The sequence below is a fragment of the Mus caroli genome, unplaced genomic scaffold (assembly GCF_978045245.1).
Source record: "Mus caroli unplaced genomic scaffold, Mus_caroli_1 scaffold_9, whole genome shotgun sequence".
NCBI lineage: Eukaryota > Metazoa > Chordata > Mammalia > Rodentia > Muridae > Mus > Mus caroli.
The window spans coordinates 39,755,304-39,776,507 of record NW_028227264.1 but is presented as its reverse complement, the minus strand read 5'-3'; the positions used below and the strand labels follow the sequence as shown (position 1 = coordinate 39,776,507).

General features: G+C 46.0%; 1 protein-coding gene across 1 annotated transcript; it reads right to left on the bottom strand.

Moving 5' to 3' along the window:
* Positions 1-5,736: 5,736 nt before the first annotated feature.
* Zbtb24 (zinc finger and BTB domain containing 24) lies at positions 5,737-20,882 on the bottom strand. The gene is made up of 7 exons (XM_021174450.3): positions 20,753-20,882; positions 19,249-20,228; positions 16,131-16,298; positions 15,570-15,653; positions 14,515-14,598; positions 8,696-8,777; positions 5,737-7,027 (listed from the first exon to the last, which is right to left on the bottom strand). Exons 2-7 carry the CDS (start codon positions 20,195-20,197, stop codon positions 6,262-6,264), a joined length of 2,133 nt encoding a protein of 710 aa, XP_021030109.1. The 5' UTR covers positions 20,198-20,228; positions 20,753-20,882; the 3' UTR covers positions 5,737-6,261.
* Positions 20,883-21,204: the final 322 nt, after the last annotated feature.

Here is a 21,204-nt window from a genome sequence, read left to right as displayed (position 1 = left end):
CACCCGGCTAAGCTTATCTTTTTTTGTGTTTATAGTTGAACAAGGAATAGTTTGGACTTTTAATCTGGAATGAACTGCAATCCAGATATGGAGGGCACACTTGGGATCCAGATCTTGAGACTGGAAGACACAGACTTTTGATCTCGAGGAACAGTGGCCATGAAAAGCTTAGGTCCAAGCATGGTGGTGCACACCTTTAATCCCAGGAGGCAGAGCCATGCAGATCTCTGAGTTCAAGGTCAATCTACAGAGGAAGTTTCAGGACAGCCAAGCTTAGGCAGTGAGGGAGTTGGAAAACAGAAAATTGGTAATAGAATAAGGGGGTGGGGGGTATGTTCCAGCCCCAACAAGCAGCAGACTTCAGGAGCTTCAGTCATGTAGCTCTGGCTTTAGAGTCCAGAGTAGAAGGGACTACTGGGACGATTGATGCTGGTTAGCTAGAGCTAAGAAATTAACAGTGATTGAGACCAGCATCACTGAGGTGAAATCTGGGAAGTGTTTCCTGAGAGCACAAAGAATCTGTGTTCCAGAGATGGTCAAGATCAAGATTGTACCTCGTGCTGCAGCTGGACTTGGTAATGTGTAAGAGTCACCCAGGTGGTACTGGTTGTGAAGATATGAAGGGGTCAATGGAGAGCAGCTGAGGCTTGGTACTGTGAAGGCCATTGGTTGAAAGGGCAGCCTCAGTTGTAATTGGTGGCCTAGGACTGAAGGAATCATGCAAAGAAGTTGAGGTTTGGCACCATGAAGAGAGCCTAATGGTAAAGCCCAAATTCAGTGGAAGCCCCCAGTGTATCAGAGATGCCAGTACCATGGCATGATCACCAAGAACAGCAGCAGCAGTGGAGTGGAGTCAACCAGAGCCTCGAGTGCTTCAGAGGGCAGAGCTGGAGAAGTGACGCCAGCCCTTTGAAGGAGCCCAGATCATGTGTAGATCCCAGACATTGGAACAAGAAGGTGTAACGTTAAGGTTACCTTGGAGACCCCAAGATCAAGATTTCGAGAAATCCAGAGCCATAGGATATCTGCTGAGGAAAGCTGCCAACAGAAAGTGGAACGCTGGTTCCAGGAGAAAGAAGTTTATTGCAGTCAACAAAGATGTAAAAGGAGTTGGAGATCTGAATACTGCCTTGGTATCAGATATGCAAATGTAGAGTTTGGAGTTTGCCCAGCTCATTTCTTGACCTGCTTTGAGGTTACAGTAAAGTGACTGGATTAATCTCAAAAGAGACTTTGAACTTTGGATTTTTAACATTGTTGAGACTGCTATAGACTATAGCGTCTTTAGAAGTTGGACTAAATATTTTTCATTATGGCCCCCGTAGACTTATGTTTCAACAAGCCTATGGGGCCAGGGAGTGGAATGTGGTGATCTATATATGCTTGGGCCAGGGAGTGGCACTATTTGAAGGTGTGTCTCTCTATGCAACCCTTTCTCTGGAGGTCAGAGGATGATTTCACAGGTCCATCCATAACAAGGGACCCGTTCTTCCCACATCTCCTTTTGCTCTTCAAGCACAATTACAGGAAATATTTTTCCAGACCAAAAATCACTTTATCATGTAATTTTAAAAAAATGTGGCTTTCTCTAATTTTAAGCAATAAAGTTTTAGTCTAACTTTTCATTAAACAGGGACAGAGTAATATGGAGTTGGCCAGGTATGGTGCAGCACACTTGTTTTTTTTGTTGTTGGTTTGTTTTTTGAGACAGGGTTTCTCTGTATAGCCCTGGCTGTCCTGGAACTCACTTTGTAGACCAGGCTGGCCTCGAACTCAGAAACCCACGAAACCCACCTGCCTCTGCCTCCTGAGTGCTGGGATTAAAGGCGTGCGCCACCATGCCCGGCTGTGTAGCACACTTGTAATGCCAGAACTTGGAGGGTGGAGACAACCCGGATCAGAACATGGAGCCCAGTCTGGCCTGTGTGAGATTCTGACTTGACAAACCAAGCCAAATTAAAGCCAATAGCCAAACTATTCTTGGGAAATCATTTTCAAATTCACAAAGGGTTCTATTACAGTTACTAAGATTCAAAATAATAAATCCATGTTCCAGGACACAGAATTTCTCTGTCCCATGTGAGTTCTTTTCTTCTTCCCACATGTCACTTTTCAAAGAGCCATGATCCTTTGATGATATTACGGGGATGTGGTTGGGTTCCTCCATTTTATCAAAAACCTAGTTGAATGAGCTTTAAAGCTTTGTCTAGTGTGGGACATGTCAGGCGAGAACAGCCTGCTAGGCAAACTCCTCCTGCTTAGTCATGGGCAATGACTTTGAAACAAGGCGATCACAGTGAGGATTACAGTGAGGGCAGCTCCATTCAGAGGTCACCCCTGCCTAAGAGTCCGAGCGAGGCAGGCAGGGGAGATTTCAGGGTTAGAGGTTATTCCTATTTACAAAAGCAAGGATCCAGGGTTTCTTTAGATCTCATGAGGAAGTTTAGGCTGAAATTTAGAAACTGAAGATAAAAATGTAGCTTAATGCTTATAAAACAAATCTGTCCTAGACTCAAAATATCCTTACTTTGAAAAATAGAAAACAGGAAAAAAATAAATAAAAGGCCAACTTACAGAGGTTGAGGGAGTTTAAAGTATGCCCACCTTCAGAGTGACTTCTATCTAGTTGGTAAGTTTTGGTTAATATCAAAACTACTGTATAGTTGCAATGACGCTGGTCCCTTTCTGTAGGACACTAAGTACATTTGATTGTGTGTGAAACTTTCTGTGGGACACTAACTCTAAGTACATCTGATTGTGTGTGAACCTTTCAGACACAGACCTAACTTTTAGTCTCATTTTTGTCAATGCAGTATAATGGGGTCAGGCTTGGGCCTCAGTTCCGGCTCTGCCACTCTATGGCTTTTATCTCTTTGGGCCTCACTGTTCTCATCTATAAAATGGGCCTAATGATAATAATGATACTTACCTCATAGGAATGTCATGAAGAGTAAGCAGAACTTGCTTCCTATGGGTTACAGGTGTGCCCTAGCACACAGTCCCTTCTCAGCCCACGAGCCCACGGGTACTGAATTGTGCCTTGCCCCGCCCCCTCCCAAATCTACGTGAAGCCCCAACCCTACTGCCTCCAAGTAGTTCTGCATTTGGAAACCGGACCTTCCAAGTTACTGAAGTTACAAATTAGGTTCTTCCTGTGGGCTAGCATGCCTGATGTCTCTGAAAGGTGGACGGCTAGATGCGGAGGGAAGAGCACAGAAGACATGGAGAGCGAGCAGGAAGCCAGGGGAAGAGGCCTCAGACTTGGATCTCTGCCAACTGTCATGTTTCTAACCAGGATTATAATAACACAAATCTGTGTTGTTGAAAAAGCAGTGCTTACTATGTCAGCCCTAGCAAAGGGCATGCCATGGCCAGAAGGGAAGACAGCCCCCTAACCCCATGCTGTCATGAATCTTTGTTGTTTTGGTTTTGGAGACAATGTCTCTGTGTAGCCCTGGCTGTCCTGGAACTCAGGACCCACCTGCCTCTGTCTCCTGAGTACTGGGATTACAGATGTGGTGGCAATGCTCCTTTGTTTTTAATCAAAAGCACCAGTTCCAGGGGCTCTGACGCTCTCTTCTGACTTCTGAGGGCACATGATCCACACACATACATGCTGGCAAAACACTCGTAATCATGAAAATGAAATAAACCTTTAAAAAAGCTTGTTTTAGAAAGCTATTAAAAAGGAGGCTCATTCCAAAGGGCAGGGTATGTCCTGGGGACACACCCAAATACAGGGTGTACATTTGGGCCTCACTATTCTCATCTGTAAAATGGGCCTAATGATAATAATGATGATACCTCATAGGAATGTCATGAAGAGTAAGCAGGGAGTAGTAAGAGTAATGAGGGAGCTAGGGCAAGAAAGCCATCACTTTCTGATTCTCCTGTGAGCTGGCCAGATACTGCATTCAAGGCTGGGACTGGATCCCATGCTACAGACAGTCTGAAGGGCTTATAATGTAGCCAGATAAACCAAGGAACTGGACTTGACTTCTAAAAGTTAAACTGGAGTATTTCTTTCAGTTACCAAAAACAGTTGTCTGAACTACTTGATAGGCGAAGCTAGGTTTTTAACCTATACATTGTATGAAATCTAAAGGCAAATCAAATATTAGTAAACACAGTTGCCAAAACTGAGATGCAGGCAGTATGAAATCTACAACTGGGGCTGGAGAGATGGCTCAGTGGTTAAGAGCACTGACTGCTCTTCCGAAGGTCCTGAGTTCAAATCCCAACAACCACATGGTGGCTCACAACCATCCATAATGAGACCTGACGCCCCCTCCTGGTGTGTCTGAAGACAGCTACAGTGTACTTACATATAATAAATAAATCTAAAAAAAAAAAAAGAAATCTACAACTGATCTTGAGGATTATTTTGTATCAAGGGGAGGATGTAAAATCTCATTAATACAGTTTAATATTAACTATTATTAATATTAATTATATGTTGGAATATTTGGCAATAAATGTTCTAGTCACATTCTATTACTATGTCAAATGCCATGAGCAAAGCAAGCTGAGGGAAGAAAGGATTTACCTGTTTTTACTCTCTACCGTTGAACCACATCCCCAGGCCTCTTTTTCTTGTAGCTCAGGCTAGTGGTATACTCAAGGCACTCCTGCCTCCACCTTTGTCCTGGGATCACAGGCCTGCACTACCAGTGCATTTCTTTCTGAGTGCTGAGGTAGACTGTTAAAAGTAAACTAACTTTAACTTGTAACCAGGCATGGAGGCATACATGAAAGGAGACATTTAACTAAGCGTGGACATCACAGTGCAAGACTGTTAGTTAGAAATAATAAGTAAATGCAGTCTTGGATTGGGAGCAGCGGGCATGCTTAACATACGTACATACTGGCTGAGTGTTCTACACCAAAACCAAGCCAACAGCCTCACTACCATGTTTCTCAGAAATTATCTGGCTATCTACAGGGGGAAAGTTTTACAAAACACAATTTGGTGGGCAGGTAAGGGCACTGACTGCTCTTCCGAAGGTCCTGAGTTCAAATCCCAGCAACTACATGGTAGCTCACAACCACCCATGAGATCTGACGCCCTCTTCTGGTGTGTCTGAAGTCAGCTACAGTGAACTTATGTAAATAATAAATAAATCTTAAAAAAACACACACACAACTTGGTAACTACGGAACAAAAATGTTCTTGTTAACCTGAAGAACTGTCTATTTCTTTCACTTGCACAGGTGGAAATTCCTGTCATCTAAGGTAAGCTGGGCAATGGCTGTGAAGGAGACACCCAGGTCACACCACTGTCCACCTCTATCTCTTCCCTATCTCTTCTCAAGCCTGGTGCCAGCTTCCTGAGCAGTCGGTCAAAGGCTTCAGCTAATGCAGCGATCTTGAAAATGTAGCCCAAACATAACTTAATCTTTTGGTGATGATTTGGAAGTCACACAGTCATAGACACAGGTTGGGTGCTTTCGCTCTGAGGCTCAAAATTAAGTGGCACGGTATGGGGTTTAACCTAGACTACAATAAAAATCGATCAGTGTGCAGTTCTTCCTCTAGGAAGTTCTAAGATCAAACATATAAATCAGTATTTTGCACTCAAGTAGAATTCAGCAGTGTATATAGGACTTATATTATATGGAATAAACTTTTAAAGTTCCAGGTAATTAAGAGTCGTTTTTGATAAAGATCAAGTATCAGTATCTGACAAAATCTGGTTTATTTGGAATGAGTATCTAGATCCAGTTTCATACTTTGGAGATTTTTTAAAATAAAATTTAATAGCTGCTTCTTTAAAAAATGTATAAGTACATGTTTTGAAGTAAAATTGAACTCAAACAATTTAAAGGTACTTTGGCTTTTATGTCATGAGTACGGTTTCTGAGTATGAATCTACCTTCAGTACAACTTGGTCAGCTGTACCACACAAAGATAAAATTCAAGAGGTGGACTCTGAGGGGCAAAAGTTACTGGAGGGGAAACCTGATGGTCCTGACTTGTTGTGGAATGGCAGTCTTACTGCCTAAGAGAAGTACCAGGATGGAACCCTCTCTACCCGATGATTCAACCTATGCATGAGTGTTTGTTCTAAACAAGACCATACTCTATGGCTGTGGACATTCAACACTTACAGAAACATACAAAACCAATGACCCCAAAGAAAAGCTACCAATCTTGAAGAGACATAGTAGATCAAAGTGGAACCCCCCTCACTTAAGGATGAGTTGGTATTACAGATAAGACAGTTTCTGCCCTAATGGAGCCCACGATAAAGAATGGCTGGCTCACATCTTTAAGGATCTGTAAGATGATGGCCCAAAAGGCCACCCTGCCACTGTTGCTCCAGGGGAAGGGTCTAGTGGAACGGCCAGAGGCGCTTGGGTTAGCTCTGCTCCTGGCCTAGTGGAGGGGGCAGGGGTGGCTCGGGCTCCTGTGTCAGCTGCAGCTACTGAGCTGGATGTTTGCTCCTGGTGGGTGTGGAGATGCTCCAGCGTTTCCTTGGAAAGTGTGATGACATGCAGTGGCTCAGTCTGGGAGGACTCCATCTGGCCTCCAATCACACTGAGGCTCTGAATGTGCTCTGCCTGCTCCTGCTGAGCTGAAAGGATCAGGCCCTGCAGATGCTCCGGCTGCTGTGTGAGCAGGGTGATGTTGGCAGCCGGGTCTGTGGCCATGCTCTGGGGGCTCTCAGCAGCCACGATGCTGACCCCCTGGCTGGGACCTGGCATGAAGTTAATGTTATGCACAGAATCGGTGACAAGAAGCTGAATCTCCTGCTCTCCCGACGTGGAGAGCTGGTATGGTTGCAGCTGAACAATGTTCCTGCCCTCGTCCACATTACTGCCAGAAACACTGCTGGAGTCTGCCGTGTGCTTCTCTTTGCTGTGGATTTTCAAGTGTGCCTTCAAATTGTCTAGGCGAGCAAACTGTAAGCCACACTCGGGGCAGGAGAAGGGCTTCTTGCCCGTATGGAGGATGCAGTGTCTCCTCTTGGCACTGGAGTCAGAGAAGCACTTGCCACAGATGCTGCAGGAATACGGCTTTTCTCCTCTGTAAGAAACCATACAGAAACACTTGCTTTCTATTTCCTGGTCCACTCAGGCGGAAGCAGTCAAGAGGAATGGAATGTCACACCCTGCACCTGACCCTTGAGTGCTTACTGTCGCTTAATGCCAGTGACTCAATCCATGTCAAAACCTTTAGAATAAACTCTAACTCTGCTTTACATCAAACAACCAACCCCAAAACCAAAACGAAAAGAACACAGGAATACTGACCAGAGTGATTCCCAAGTCACAGGTTCTCCTACCAACTTAAGACTCGGAGCGAGCCACTTCTATGTGCTTCAGTTTCAAGTCTCAAAAAGAAAAAAGAGATGGCTCAGCGGTTAAGAGCACTGACTGCTCTTCCAGAGGTCCTGAGTTCAATTCCCAGCAACCATATGGTGGCTCACAACCATCTGTAATGGGACCAAATGCCCTCTTCTGGTGTGTCTGAAGACAGCTACAGTGGACTCATGTAAATACATAAATGGATAAATAAATAAATAAATAAAAGGGATTACAAAAGGTCTATAAAGGGGCTAAGATAGGGTGGCAGATGGGACTGGGCTATATGGGCTAAACTTTGTAATTTTATTGTTTCATGTTTCAAATAACAATGTAAACATTTCATACTGCAAGGACAGTTCTATTTTGGTTTAGTTCTTACAGATTTTTTTTAGATTTTATGTATTATGACTAATATCAATATTAAAAAATTTGAGCAGCTCCTAATTATTTTTGAAGCTTTTAGGTATATATCTAAATCCAGCCTGGGAGTCATTTTTCTGAAGTATTTATTTGTTCAGAATATACTTTCTCTTTGGATGGAATTTTCCTCTGTAGTCCAGTTTGGCTTCAAACTCGATCCTCCTGCCTCTGCCTAGCAGGTGCAGGGCTTGTAGCCATACATGATCATAATCAACTCCAGATAACATTAACTTTTTTTCTTCTTTTGACACATGGTCTAACTCTGTAGTATAGGTTAGCCTTGAACTTGTGCACCACCCTCCTGCTTCTACTTCTCGAGTGCTGAGCACTTACTGTCTTTGTGTGCATGTGGAGGCCAGAGGTTATACTGATTCTTCTCTATCACCCTCCACCTTGCTTTTGGAGACAGGCTTCTCACTGAACCTGGAGCTCACATCTGCTTAGACTGTCGGTCAGACAATTCCTGGGACCCACCTGCCTGCACTCTCTTACATGCACAGAGCTACCTCTGGCTTTTACACGGGGGCTGGAGATCTGAACAGACCCTCAAACAGTTTAGTCACTGAGCCCCCTCCCCAGGCCCTAATGTTTAGTTTTGATTGAGGATGTAAGCTTTAGACTAGCCTCCCTCAATACATATTAAATAATGAAACCAACAATACAATTTTTATTGGTCAGAATCCTGCTGATTTTGCCTAAATGAGAAATTTAATTAATGAAAAAATAAAATAAACCACACATAAAATTCTACCATGGGCTTATATATAGTCATAGGTCACCCCAGAGAATGCCAGGGTTCAAGGGGGTCACCAAGTGACAGAAGTACCTAAGACACTTTACTGAAGCAGCCAGGGGGTGGCTTACACCTATAATCCCAGCGCTCAGGGCGGAGAAGCACGAGTCTATGTTTGAGGCCAGCATGCACAGAGAGCTGAGCCCTGCTTTACTCAAACCCAAAGCAGCTTACCGGTGGATCCTGATGTGGGTCTGAAGGGAGCTCTTTGCTGTGAAAGATTTCCCACAGATTTCACAAGTAAACGGCTTCTCGCCTTAAAACAAGGAAAAAGAGGAAAGTGTTTATGACTACACACCCAATGTTAAAAATAATCCAAACACTTTACTCTGACAATGGGAAAGGAAGGAGACAAGCTCTGTCAGAGTGTGGGAAGCACTTCTAGGCAGTTCCTCTGCTCCTGGGCTCCATGGAGCGCCAAGAGGATGGACGCGGAGGTGTGGCTCCTTCCATGAGAGCTGAGGGAGAAGCAGCTTATGTGGGAAACAGAAGCACTCAGGTTTACTTCTGCATTTTCTCCCTTGTGTTAATATTTATTTAGCTTACATACATGAGTCCTCTATCTGCATGGACACTGCACACCAGAAGAGGGCATCAGATCATATTATAGATGGTTGTGAGCCACCATGTGGTTGTTGGAATTGAACTCAGGACCTCTAGAAAAGCACACAGTGCTCTTAACCTTTGAGCCATTTCTCCAGCCCACTCCTACATTTTCTAACCCTGACTAACGCTGACTCTTGCCCTACTGTGGAACTTCTGGGCTAGGTGACCCACTAGATCTTTGAAGGAACTCCTGTGCACTAGGGCTTAGTATTCACACTTATAGCAGCTACCTGCCAAATATGTGCAGAATCTGACTATTCCCTCTTGGATTACAGCAGCCTACGAAAGGGCCTATTGCTTCCTGGCTACACACTGTCACCAAGGCAAACAGTGAGGTAGCCTCTCTACTTCAGCAGACCATTTCACAGTGGCAGCAGATGCTCTAATAGCCCCATCTGAAGACAGCAGCCAAAGCTCTAGATTACTCCACACACACACACACATGCACAGGCACTTCCCCCCCCCCCCCCCCCACACACACACTCACAGAGTCTGCTATTGCAGAAACCCTGCCAAGTGAATGACTTTCCCAGTGATGGTGTAGGGCTCACAGAGAATGTGCAAATGCTCAGAGTGTGGGACCCTGAAAGGTAGCCTGGCTCCTGGTTGAGCTAATGTGAGCAAGAGAAGTTTGGAGAATGCCAGCAGCAAGACAGCCTCACTGGAGGACAGCAGGGCAGAGCCGACTTGAGATGCTCTTTCAGACTATACTGTGCCCAAGCTCCACCAGGCAGGGCATGGATGCCCCAGCGAGCTATTTCAATCAGCAAGTTCACATTAGTAAGTGTTATCACTCCCGGGTGGCTTTCTAATCAAAGGAGGGGTCTACTCAGGCCTTGGTCAGTGTCCACCTCTCACCTGGACATGTTCTATCTGCATTTCAAATACACAGAAAGGGCAATATTTTTCTACACTCATCCTGAGTCACCACCACTTGCTGCTTCCCTGACACAAGGCTCTGCTCTGGGGAACCAGGCCCATCTTCCTTTCTGCACTGAGTGGCTCCATCCTACTGCACTGAGATTCTTAATGGATACACACCCCAGAGCACAGGGAAACTGGAACAAGCAAGGTGAGTTCATGTCAGCACTGGGGCATGGAAACTCTGGAAGCTTCATACCTAACCACAGCGTGAGGTTGTGAATGAAAAGGAGACTTCCTGAACTTTGTCATGTGACTAAGCAAGACAGCCACATTAGCATGGGAGCCACCTGTAAAATCATCTAAGGGACAGAGATGTTGGGGGAGGGGGTGGAACTGCTCTCTGTACATCGGAAGTCACAAGGATGGCTGCTGCACAGGGAGACACAGCTAATTCCCTTGAGTACCACACTAAACAATGTTCCAATCTCTGCTCTGGTTTCTGGGAACACTGCTATCAGGAAAGAGGCGGTAAGAACAATAGAAAAGCAGAGTCCGTAAAAGTAGTGCACACTTATCCTAGCACTCATGATGCTAAGGCGGGAGGACCCTGAGCTCTTACAGGAAGAGCCTTTCAAAAGAACAAATCACAAACAAACAAGCAGGCTCCCCCCTACCCCCCCAATTCCCCATCAGTCCTATCAGTTTGCCTGGCTTCACTACATCCCCACAAGCCTGATTGCTCCAGGTCAGGGAAAACATCCAATTATTAGACCATGAGCCAGTTTCCTCTCACCCAGCCCCAGCAGCACCGGCTGCCTGCTCAGCATGCTGCCCCACCCTCTCTTAGGACACCCTCCTGGGGACAGAGACAGTCAGTGCTCAGTGCTCAGCATCTTACCTGGACAATGTGCACTCGAAGATCTAAGACAACAAATGACAGTCTAAGTTTTCAAACCAAGTGTGGCTATGCTGGAAAAATCTCAGCTTTACATCCTGGTTCAGGGTAGGAAACAGGCTGCTGATATCTCTCAACATCACTGAACTGAGTGCTAGAGTCAGGCAGATCATACAAAGAACCTGTCCTTGAAGAACCCCGGTATTTTGATGGGTTTGGTTTATCCCCACCCCAGGACCAATGTTTAATTTTGTTTTTGCATTTTACTGAACAAACTAACTCCCCACAATACTGTACTTTCTTCTGAGATAGGTTCATTATATTGTTATAAAGGAGAGACTGTCTCCTTTCTACCCCCAATACAAGGTCTACTTGCTCATAAAACCACAAGTCTTGTTAAGCAGCCCACACCTGTTATCTTAGTATTCAGGAGGCTGAGGCAGGAGGTCTCCCATTGCATTTTATGCTAGAAGCAGCTCGTTTCCTGACTGCTCATCAATTGGGCCGCTTTAGCCCTGGACTGTCCATCCAGGTTTTCGGGGATCCGAGTTAATGGAAGCCTTCCATACTACTGAAGCCTTGTGTAAGCATGCCAGTCACAGCTGGGCCTACAGCTCTCTCTGATCTTCAGGCTCACATATCCAATCACCTACTCCACACATACACATGGCCTATCTCAGAGCCCGAATGCCCAAAAGCTGTCTACTGGTTTGTTCCTCCCACATGCTTTCTCCTTTCCCCCGTTTCACTTGTACCCCACCCCACATCTAATCATGAGCAAAGCATGCTAACTCTTCTTAGAATCTTTCCAAAACAGGCTCATTGGCTGTGGTGTCCACTGTCATGCACCTGACCAAGCCCCAGGACTGTAGGACCCTAAGGGTCCCTCTGCTTGTCACAGAAGTGATACTTTAAGATTCAGCCATACCATATCACTCTTCTTGGTAAGGCCATCTCAGTCTTTACTGTGGCCTCCAATTAAGCTAAAACGCTCAAGGGAATCATGGGATTGGGGTCTGGGTGGGGACTTCTGAGGCTCTGTCCCAGCCAATTCAGTCACAAACTCAGGGGTGAATTCAGGACCGGTTTTGTTGTTGTTGTTTGTCTCTTTTTTTGAGACAGGGTTTCTCTGTGTAGCCCTGGCTGTCCTGGAACTCACTCTGTAGACCAGGCTGGCCTCAAACTCAGAAATCCGCCTGCCTCTGCCTCCTGAGTGCTGGGATTAAAGGCATGTGCCACCACGCCCGGTGGGACCAGTTTGAGATGTGCAGCTATGAACACAGCTCTGCTGCATGGCCTCCTGTGTCCTGCGGTCTACTCAGCACGCTTCCTTCTACCAGCTCTGCCGCCACTGCCTCCCACCCAGGATATTCTCCCTGTATAGCCACATGTCTGGCTCACTTCCTACCACATTCTGGTTTCCATCTCTGAGACCTTCCCAGGTGTGTCCCACATCTGTGGGATGCACCCCTTCCTATACCCGTTTTCCTGCTCCACATTTGATTTCCATGCAGCCCTGGCACAGGGTACCTTTTTGTTTGTACTCTTTGACTCTCTGTTCAAATGCCAATGTCACATCAGCAGGGACTTGGACATCTTATTATCTATCCTCTGGGCCCAGAACAGAGCCTGGTACATAGCAAATGTTCAGTGCATAAGTACTGAATGGTTGCATTAACTGTCACAGACCCTATTGATAACATCTAAGGAAGAGAAGGAGCCGTGAGATAGCCTGGCAGGTAAAGACACCAACCAACCAGACTGAAGGCCTAAGTCCGATACCCAAGACCGCATGGTGGAGGAAATCAACTTTCATACACTGTCCTCTGACTCCTACATGTATGCTGTGGCGCATGTGTGCATACAGATGGGTGTACAAACCCGTCTGAAATGACAGACAATGTTACTGTAAAAATTAAGAATGCACAAAGCTAACTTTTATAAAATTTACCCCTTATAAGATAATTCCCTATGGCTTAGGAGATCCACTCTGGAGAGATTGCTCAGTGATTAAATGCACTGACTACTCTTCCAAAGGACCCAAGTTCAATTCCTAAGGCCCACATGGCAGCTGGCAACTTCTGGTCTCTGTGAGCACTGCTGCACGGGGAGCAGACACGCACGCAGGCAACCTCTGCAGACAAGAAGTACATCTCAAAGAACCTTTAAAGAAAAACTCATTGGAATCAGAAACGGAACAGATTTTTTTTTCTCCAGATTTTAGAAAACTAACTCTCTCTCTCTCTCTCACACACACACACACACACACACACACACATATTTTAGGGAGGGGATCAAGTTTATACAGAAAATTCATCATGTTTCACATAAACTTCCTGGATAATTTTAGACAGTACTTTTAGTGTGCATAAATTCTGACTGTGATCTATTCCATGAAGACAGGCGTAGCACGTTCTACTGTGGTGTCACACTGACTCAAAAAGTGACTTGGAACATTTTGGGATTTTGGGTGTTTCTAGTCCCACACACTTGAATAACAATTAATCTGAACTAGCTTTTCTTAGAGTTAGGGAATTACTAACCTGCATTTAAAAATCAAAGTCCAAAGAGTCTAAAAGTAAACTACTTTTTGTTTGTTTGTTTGAGACAAAGTTTCTCTGTGTAGCCCTGGCTGTCCTGGAACTCACTTTGTAGACCAGGCTGGCCTTGAACTTAGAGATCTTCTTGCTTCTGCCTCACAAGTGCTCAGATTGAAGCTTATACTAGCTGGGCAGTGGTGGCACACGCCTTTAATCCCAGCACTTGGGAGGCAGAGGCAGGCGGATTTCTGAGTTTGAGGCCAGCCTGGTCTACAGAGTGAGTTCCAGGACAGCCAGAGCTATACAGAGAAATCCTGTCTTGAAAAACCAAAAACCAACCAAACAAAAAAAGCTTATATTACCACTGTCTGGCTTAAACTGCTTTAATATACATTATTAGTACACAACTTGACAGAATTATTAAATAATCCAGCTTAATAGAAGCTGTTCCTTGGAAAAATCTTACAGGCTTATTTTTTAACACATATCCCTTTCAAAATGTACAAGACAGGTGACTTCTGTGAATTTAAAATGTGCGCTGCCTTCTGCTCACCCTGCCTAGGTGGGAGGCACTGACTTAATGCGTGGGGTGTAAGTGTTGGTTCCAGGGGACAGAGCGGAGAGAATTCTATACCTTTGTGTCTGCTGTATGTCTCCTTTTCTAAACAATTCTTTTTTTTTTTTTTTGTTTTTTCGAGACAGGGTTTCTCTGTATAGTCCTGGCTGTCCTGGAACTCACTTTGTAGACCAGGCTGGCCTTGAACTCAGAAATCCGCCTGCCTCTGCCTCCTGAGTGCTGGGATTAAAGGCGTGCGCCACCACGCCTGGCTTTCTAAACAATTCTTGTTGTCACCTTCAGTACTCAAGTGGCTGATAATGAGGCACTGAACCAGACTGGCAGACACCGTGCGGTGAAATGAACAAATGTTCACCCATGAACAGCCCTCATCAGGTGATCTCCATGTTCACAAGCCTTTCCCTTTGGCTTTCATAAAGCAAGCTTGCAGCCCACGGGCAGTAAGCACAGCAGCCCAGGCCCCGGCGAGCAAGTGCATGGCATGGTGGAGGCTGAGAGCGGCGCCCTGTACCTGTGTGTGTCCGCAGGTGCTTCTTCAGCTGGGACACGTCCATAAACTTTCGGTGGCAGTGGCTGCATTCTGGTAGTGAGTGGCCTTGCCGCAAGGATAAAAAAAGTGTCAGTGCATGCATGCTCTCCCTGCACCTCTTCAGTGGTTTGTGATAAAGAGCTCCCTGAAAGACAATCACTTTAGATGTGGCACTTTATCACCTGCTGTGTCTCAGCACAGCTGAGAGCTTCCCCTCACCCTTCTGAATACCCTTCTCTCCAAACACCCAGGTGACTGCTCACCTGCATGTGAAAGGTTTCTCCCCCACTCCCTTCCATTCTTATTCGTTAGCAGGAAGGAGAACAGGAAGGACATTTAGTAGATCAGAAGCCATGGGTGAGACATGTCCTTCCAGGTGACACTAACAACAGTCAATCAACCGAAGCCTCTTGGGCAAGCAGCACTTTTGGATATAGCAGTTCTGTGGTTGTTTTATATTTGGTTCCAAAATTATAGTACAAACATTAAATTGAATCTTACGGTAGTGCAGAGTAACGAGACAAACTTTGACTTTTTTTGGATTCAGGCGTCCCAGGCAGGCCTGAACCTTGAGGATGATTTTGAACTTCTGTTTTGTTTTTTTTTGTTTGTTTGTTTGTTTTTCTGAGACAGGGTTTCTCTGTGTAGCCCTCGCTGTCCTGGAACTCACTCTGTAGACCAGGCTGGCCTTGAACACAGAAATCCACCTGCCTCTGCCTCCCGAGTGCTGGGATTAAAGGCATGCGCCACCACTGCCCGGCTTTTCTTTTTTTTTGTTTTGTTTTGTTTTTTGGATTTTGAACTTCTAATCCTCTTGCTTTTACCTACCAAGTGCGAGGATAACAGATGTGTGTCTCATGCCTAGTTGTATGTGGCACTAGGGACTGAACCCAGGGCTTCACTCATCCCTACTAAATGAGCTGCCTCCTTAGCCCGACTGTTTGTTCAACTCTGTATGATGAACATACTGGTTCACAAATACTTTGTATCTGCACTTGCCCTGGCAATGAAATTTTCTCACCTTATTGGTATCGTACCTGTATGGACGCGATAATGGCTCTTTAGCTGTCTTTTCTGGCTGAAATATTTTCCACACTGATCACAGGTAAAAGACTTCTGTCCTGCCAAATGGAAAATAAAATTTCAACCATGCCAACAAACTGAAGAGAACTGGGATACTAATAAGGTAAATAACACAATGTCCAGGTTCCCACTTTCTAGGAGTGATAGATCTGTCTACACACCCAAAAGGTGGCTTGTCAGAATGTGCAGAACAATGCAAGACAGACAGACAACAGGGAGCAGTGGAGACTGGGGTAGGGTTGGACGTTTCAATGGTCCCAGAGGACTATAAAGAGAATTCTAAACTCTAGCATTTAAGCAAAACATTTACATGCACACTGCATGGCAGCAGCCAGTTATACGGTCTAGCTGAAGGCCACTGCTGCTCAGAACAGCATATCAGATGCATTTTCCTGTCTTTCAGTGACACCGTGTGGTAAATAACACCAAGCTGAGAAGACACTATTTAAATGCCAGAAATGCCCACCGCTGGAATGGGAACCTGGTATCCCTCTAGTGTAAGCCCCATTCGCTACCTGAGTGCAGGCTCATGTGCTCCAGCAGGGAGTGCTTGGTGGTCAGCGCCTTGCCGCACACGGTGCAGGTGTATGGCCGCTCCCCCGTGTGCATCCTGGTATGGACCTGCAAGGAGTGCTTCTGAGCAAAGCCCTTCCCACACTCATTACATTTGAAGGGTCGTTCCCCTGCAATCAAACCCAGGAAGCATGGTGTGAGCAAGAGCCTGTGCATTTTTTCTCTTCTTCCCAAATTAAAAATATACAATGCTGAATCATTTATGTTAAATAAATATTTAGGGCAAACATTCCAAGTCCAGCAGATAGGTGATCTATCAGCAATAAAAGTCTAGAAAGTGGAATAGATGAAATCAAAGCTGGCAGGTGACAGCCACGAGATGCAACCTAACCTGTAATACTCGGCCTCTAAAGGTTTCAGAATGGTCCCACTCGTGGAGCAGGTAAAGGAGAGGGACTTAAAGGGAAGGCTGACAACTACCTATACTCATTTTTCCATTCCACACACCAAGAAGACAAATGTCTCCCCACCAACCACCAAAGGAAGATGGAGACTGTTCTCTGAAGAGAGTAAAAGGGTCTCTGGGTTTTCTGGATTAGGGGTTACCTGGCAGGTGAGTGGCATCACTCCAGGAAGGAAAGTCAGAATCTCTTTGGGGATAAGGAGAACCCTCTTCCGTAGGCCTGGCTGCCAGGCCTAGCTAGCATCTCTAGCTAGGAGAGTAGAGGCATATTTCCTGGAAGGAGCCACAGATGCCCGAGGCAGGCATCAATAATGAGAAAGTCCCTGCCAGTGCCACCACTGCTTCACAGGATGCCTTCATACACAGAGACGCCAAGAGCTTCCAGCGCCCTCATCTTACACATGATTAAGTAAGTGTTATTAAAAAAAAAAAAAATCACTGCATTTGGGGCTGGAGAGATGGCTCTGCTCTTACAGAACCCTTGTTGTGCTCCCAGCACCAAGAGGGTGATACCCAGCCATCTGTAACTCCAGTTCTAGGCCATTTGATACTCCCTTCTGACCTCTCTGGGGACCAGGCATACAGATGATGCACACACATACATATATACATACATGCAGGCAAACACACATACACATAAAGAAATCGTTACAGCCAAGGGAAGCCTCTAATGGCAAAGACAGACACCTGGACAGCTAAGGAAAAACAGCTCTGTGTAGAAAACATCAGGGACAAGGGGCAAAGTGGCAGATGTCTGAAATTCCAGCATTTGGGAGGCTCAGACAGGAGGATCATGAGTTCATGGTCAGACTGCCACATAATGAGGTCAAACAGAAACAAAAATTAGACTGGAGATGGGATTTAGTTCAGGTGTTAAGCACTGTCCAAGGAAGTATAAGGCCCTGGGATGGGGGTTATAGAAAAACTTCAGTTCTTTTTTTAAAAAAAGGTAGAAATAGCAAACCCAGAGGCTGAAAAGTACAGTGAAAAGAAAGCAATGATGAACCGCAGGTGAATGTGAGGAAGTTACAAGTCAGGTCAGGAAACTGGAGCAGCAGCAGTTCTGGGCAGGAAGACCAGCGACACAGCAGTAAAACAGTGTGAAGTAACTGAACACAGTTTTCTGGAGTGACAGCGTTCTGACGTACCTGATATATACCAAACGGACCCGATACTTCCAAAAGGAAGAAAACATGCATTCTAAGGCTGACTGCAAATGTCGAGAATCCAAGAGGGATAGACTAAAGAGTCTAAAGATGTTTCCCTTAATTAAGTTTTATTAAACAATATAATGTTTTAAGTTAGGCACAACTTGGGTAAAAATAGCTAAAATGCAATCTAGTATTAGACTCCATTAGTTAAAGAGTACCATTAAAAAATAAAATGGAGCCGGGCGGTGGTGGCACACGCCTTTAGTCCCAGCACTTGGGAGGCAGAGGCAGGTGGATTTCTGAGTTCGAGGCCAGCCTGGTCTACAAAGTGAGTTCCAGGATAGCCAGGGCTATACAGAGAAACCCTGTCTCAAAAAAAAACAAAAACAAAACCAAAAAAAATAGAACCCACTACAACTCAACATAAGTTTGAGATTTTTGTTTTGTTCAAAGTCCCATAATTCAGGTTTTCAACATACGTACTCTCTGTGGAGCTTTCTTTTCTCACTCATGTATCCCAGGCCTGTCTTGCAGCCAAGGATGACCATGAATTTCGCCATCCTGCCCAGTGGTGTAGGGAGGGAAGCCAGGGCTTTGCACATACTGTAAGCACTCCGTAAACTGGCCCACATTCTTGGGAAACCTCAAACATGGATGATCCAGACAAGTAAATCAGAAGCCTGGGTGTAGGAAGCTGTAGCTCTCCCGGAGGTTCTAATGTGCAAGCTGAGTCACATGACAGCAAGAGAACGGATAAGAGAATAAAACACTAGCACTTAGATTTAAGTTTGTAAGTGACAATTAGAACCCGAGCTGACCTGAAACAGGGTGAACTGGACAGCTCAATAAAGAGCTTAAGGATTTCCGGGAGAGATGCACTGTCCAATATGGTAGCCATCAGACGTATGTGGTTATTAAAACTTATGTTAACTGGAACAAAATTGATATTCAGTTTCTCAATCTAGCTAGCTATAATTCAAGTGATAAAGTGTCTACGTGAGGCTGGGGGTGCAGCTCAGTTGTAACTGCTTGGGTGGCATGCACATGCTCTCTGGGTTCCAGGCCTACTACTGTAACAGGGAAACAAGGTCTGTATGTTGTTAGTGGCTACCATATCTGTCACATGAAGAGGACAAAAGGCACTTCAATCACAAGGGCCAATGCCGAGTCAGAGACACCCAGAAGATATTTACAAGATGGCTAAACTATAAAGATGTCCACAGAACAGAGCAAGAGAATGCTTCCGCAAAGATGAGGAACAGTCATGGATCAAAGGCAAGAACTGCTTAGTGAATCAGGCTTGAAGGGTCATGGGTGAGCCTGCACAGAGGGAGACCATCTCCTCATCTGCACACCGGAGAGAGTACCTACTGTGGGGTGACTACGAGACCTAAACACAACACGAAGGCTTTATTGCCATGTCTACCATGTAGAAACAACACAACCGTCCCAACCACAATTCTAAACTCCCCAACCAATCGCACCACGTCTGGAAAGTGGAGTTACCCGTGTGGCGTCTCTGGTGGATTGCTAAGAAGTGACTATATTTAAAGACTCTGTCGCAGTCTTTACACCGGGCCTCGGGACCGCTGGAGCGCTTTTTTCTTCCACATAGCCTCTTGGCAGTGCTCTGGTCATCTTCCTCTCCAAGAAGCTTGTAATCTTTGAGCTTGACAGACCTGCGGATTCTCCGCCTGCTGCACCTACTCTGGCTCTCCTGTCCATCCCGAGCCTTGGGGTCAAAGTTCTCGTCCTTTTCTGCAGGCACCTCCTCGGCGCATCCTGGCTCAGCAGCAGGCTCCGACCCCTTGTCTTCTGGAGTCTGCTCACTCAGCTTGACACTGTCTTCTTCTTTAAACACAAAGTTTTGTCTATTCTGAACTGAATTGTTCACTCTCAGCTGCAGCTCTCCCTCTGCAGCCAGTTCTGATCTCCCTTCCTGCAAACCATTGGCTTTTCTTGGTCTTCCCCGTTTCCGTTTCAGAGGATCGTTCTTCTTATTGGAAATAACCACCACTGGCGTCCCAGTGCAGTTCAAAGCTGGTGGCTTTGGGGCGCTATGGTTATCCTGGAAGTCTGTGTATGCCTTTACCAGGTCATAGACTTTTAAGAACTGAGCAGTAGCCAGGATCTGCTCCGTTGTTTTCTCACTGGCATGTAGATAACCTGTATAGATAAATTCCAGCAAGATGCTAAAGGTGTCTGCAACCATGCCTTCCAGCATGTAGATAGACTGGCCAATCTCGCCCTCTTCCGCAAACATCATTGAGAAATACTCGCTACTGGCGGCCAGCAAGGCTTTATGAGCTCGGAAATGCACATTCTCCACGATTAAAGTAATATCACAAAGAAAGCCCTTCTTCCTTTGATCCTCCAGACTGGCCAGCACAGTGTCACTGTGAGTGTCTGAGTGTACCATAAGCTGCCCACAGGGCTCCAGGGTTGTGTCTGCCATTTTCTCCAGAAGACTCTGAAGAGGCTTAAATCTGAAATAAGAAATCAATGTTTATTTAGGAAGAAGTATTGCCTAACAAGACTGTTCATGTTCCAGCTGTCACAACCCAGTTTTTTCTACACACTACTTAGAAAGCCAAGCCTTGGGTTCCTCCCCTTGTTGCGGCTACCCTGCTGGATGCCTCTCCAGTACCCACATAACCTCTTACGGTGAGGAATTTCCTCTGGAAATAGAGAACGGGTTCAAAAGTCTGCACGGCCCTCCGGTCCATTAACTTTGTAATTAAACTTTCAAAGTGTGGCGGCACAAACTTGGAGTTGGGGGGTGTGCTGCCTCGATGCTACACACAAGAATAGCTGTTTCGTCTGTAGGAACATCTATGAGAAATATGGGAACGAACCCACGCAAGGGAGATCTACGGTGAAATAACGCGCGGATTCAGAGGCCCCACTCTGAGCAGCGGCGCCCGGAGCTCCGTCCCAGGCCCGGCGCCTGAGTCCCGCGGACGTTCCAAGGCACAAGGCCCCGGGCCAAACCCACCGGCCGCGGACCTACCTATCAGGGCCGCCCCGCAGGGACCTGCTACGGTCAGCCCACCCGGCGGCCCAGAGGGCACTAACCGGGCCTGCCGCTGGTCCCCGCCCCCGCCACCACTACGCCGTAGCTCCGGACTCCCGGCGTCTGTCAACCCGGAAGCGCGCAAAGGAGCCGTAGCATCACGTGATCCCGGAGCCCCGCCTCGGGGGGCGGGCTTTGCTGTGGAATCCGGAAAGGGAGGGTCTGGTGCGGAAACCTGCCAATCTGCGGAAATTTACCTCCAGTTACCCCGCTGAGTCTCCTTTAGACCTCAGTAGACACCACATCCGCTGACTAGATGCTGAGCATAAAGACGGCGGTGGTTTCAATCGTTCATGACACACTTCTTATCAGCAGATTTTTACCTCCTGAGTGAATCCTCTGCCTCGCTTTCCTTCCCAAGTTACTCATCCTCAGCTCCTTGTTTATCC

Bases quoted from the DNA above. Each gene is read 5' to 3' on its own strand.
- Zbtb24 (XM_021174450.3), bottom strand. From the start codon at position 20,197: ATGGCAGACACAACCCTGGAGCCCTGTGGGCAGCTTATGGTACACTCA. The intron at 16,299-19,248 runs GTAACTCCACTT...GTTTGATTGCAG, and splicing joins CCACCAGAGACGCCACACGG to GGGAACGACCCTTCAAATGT. The intron at 15,654-16,130 runs GTAGCGAATGGG...TCCATTTGGCAG, and splicing joins GCACATGAGCCTGCACTCAG to GACAGAAGTCTTTTACCTGT.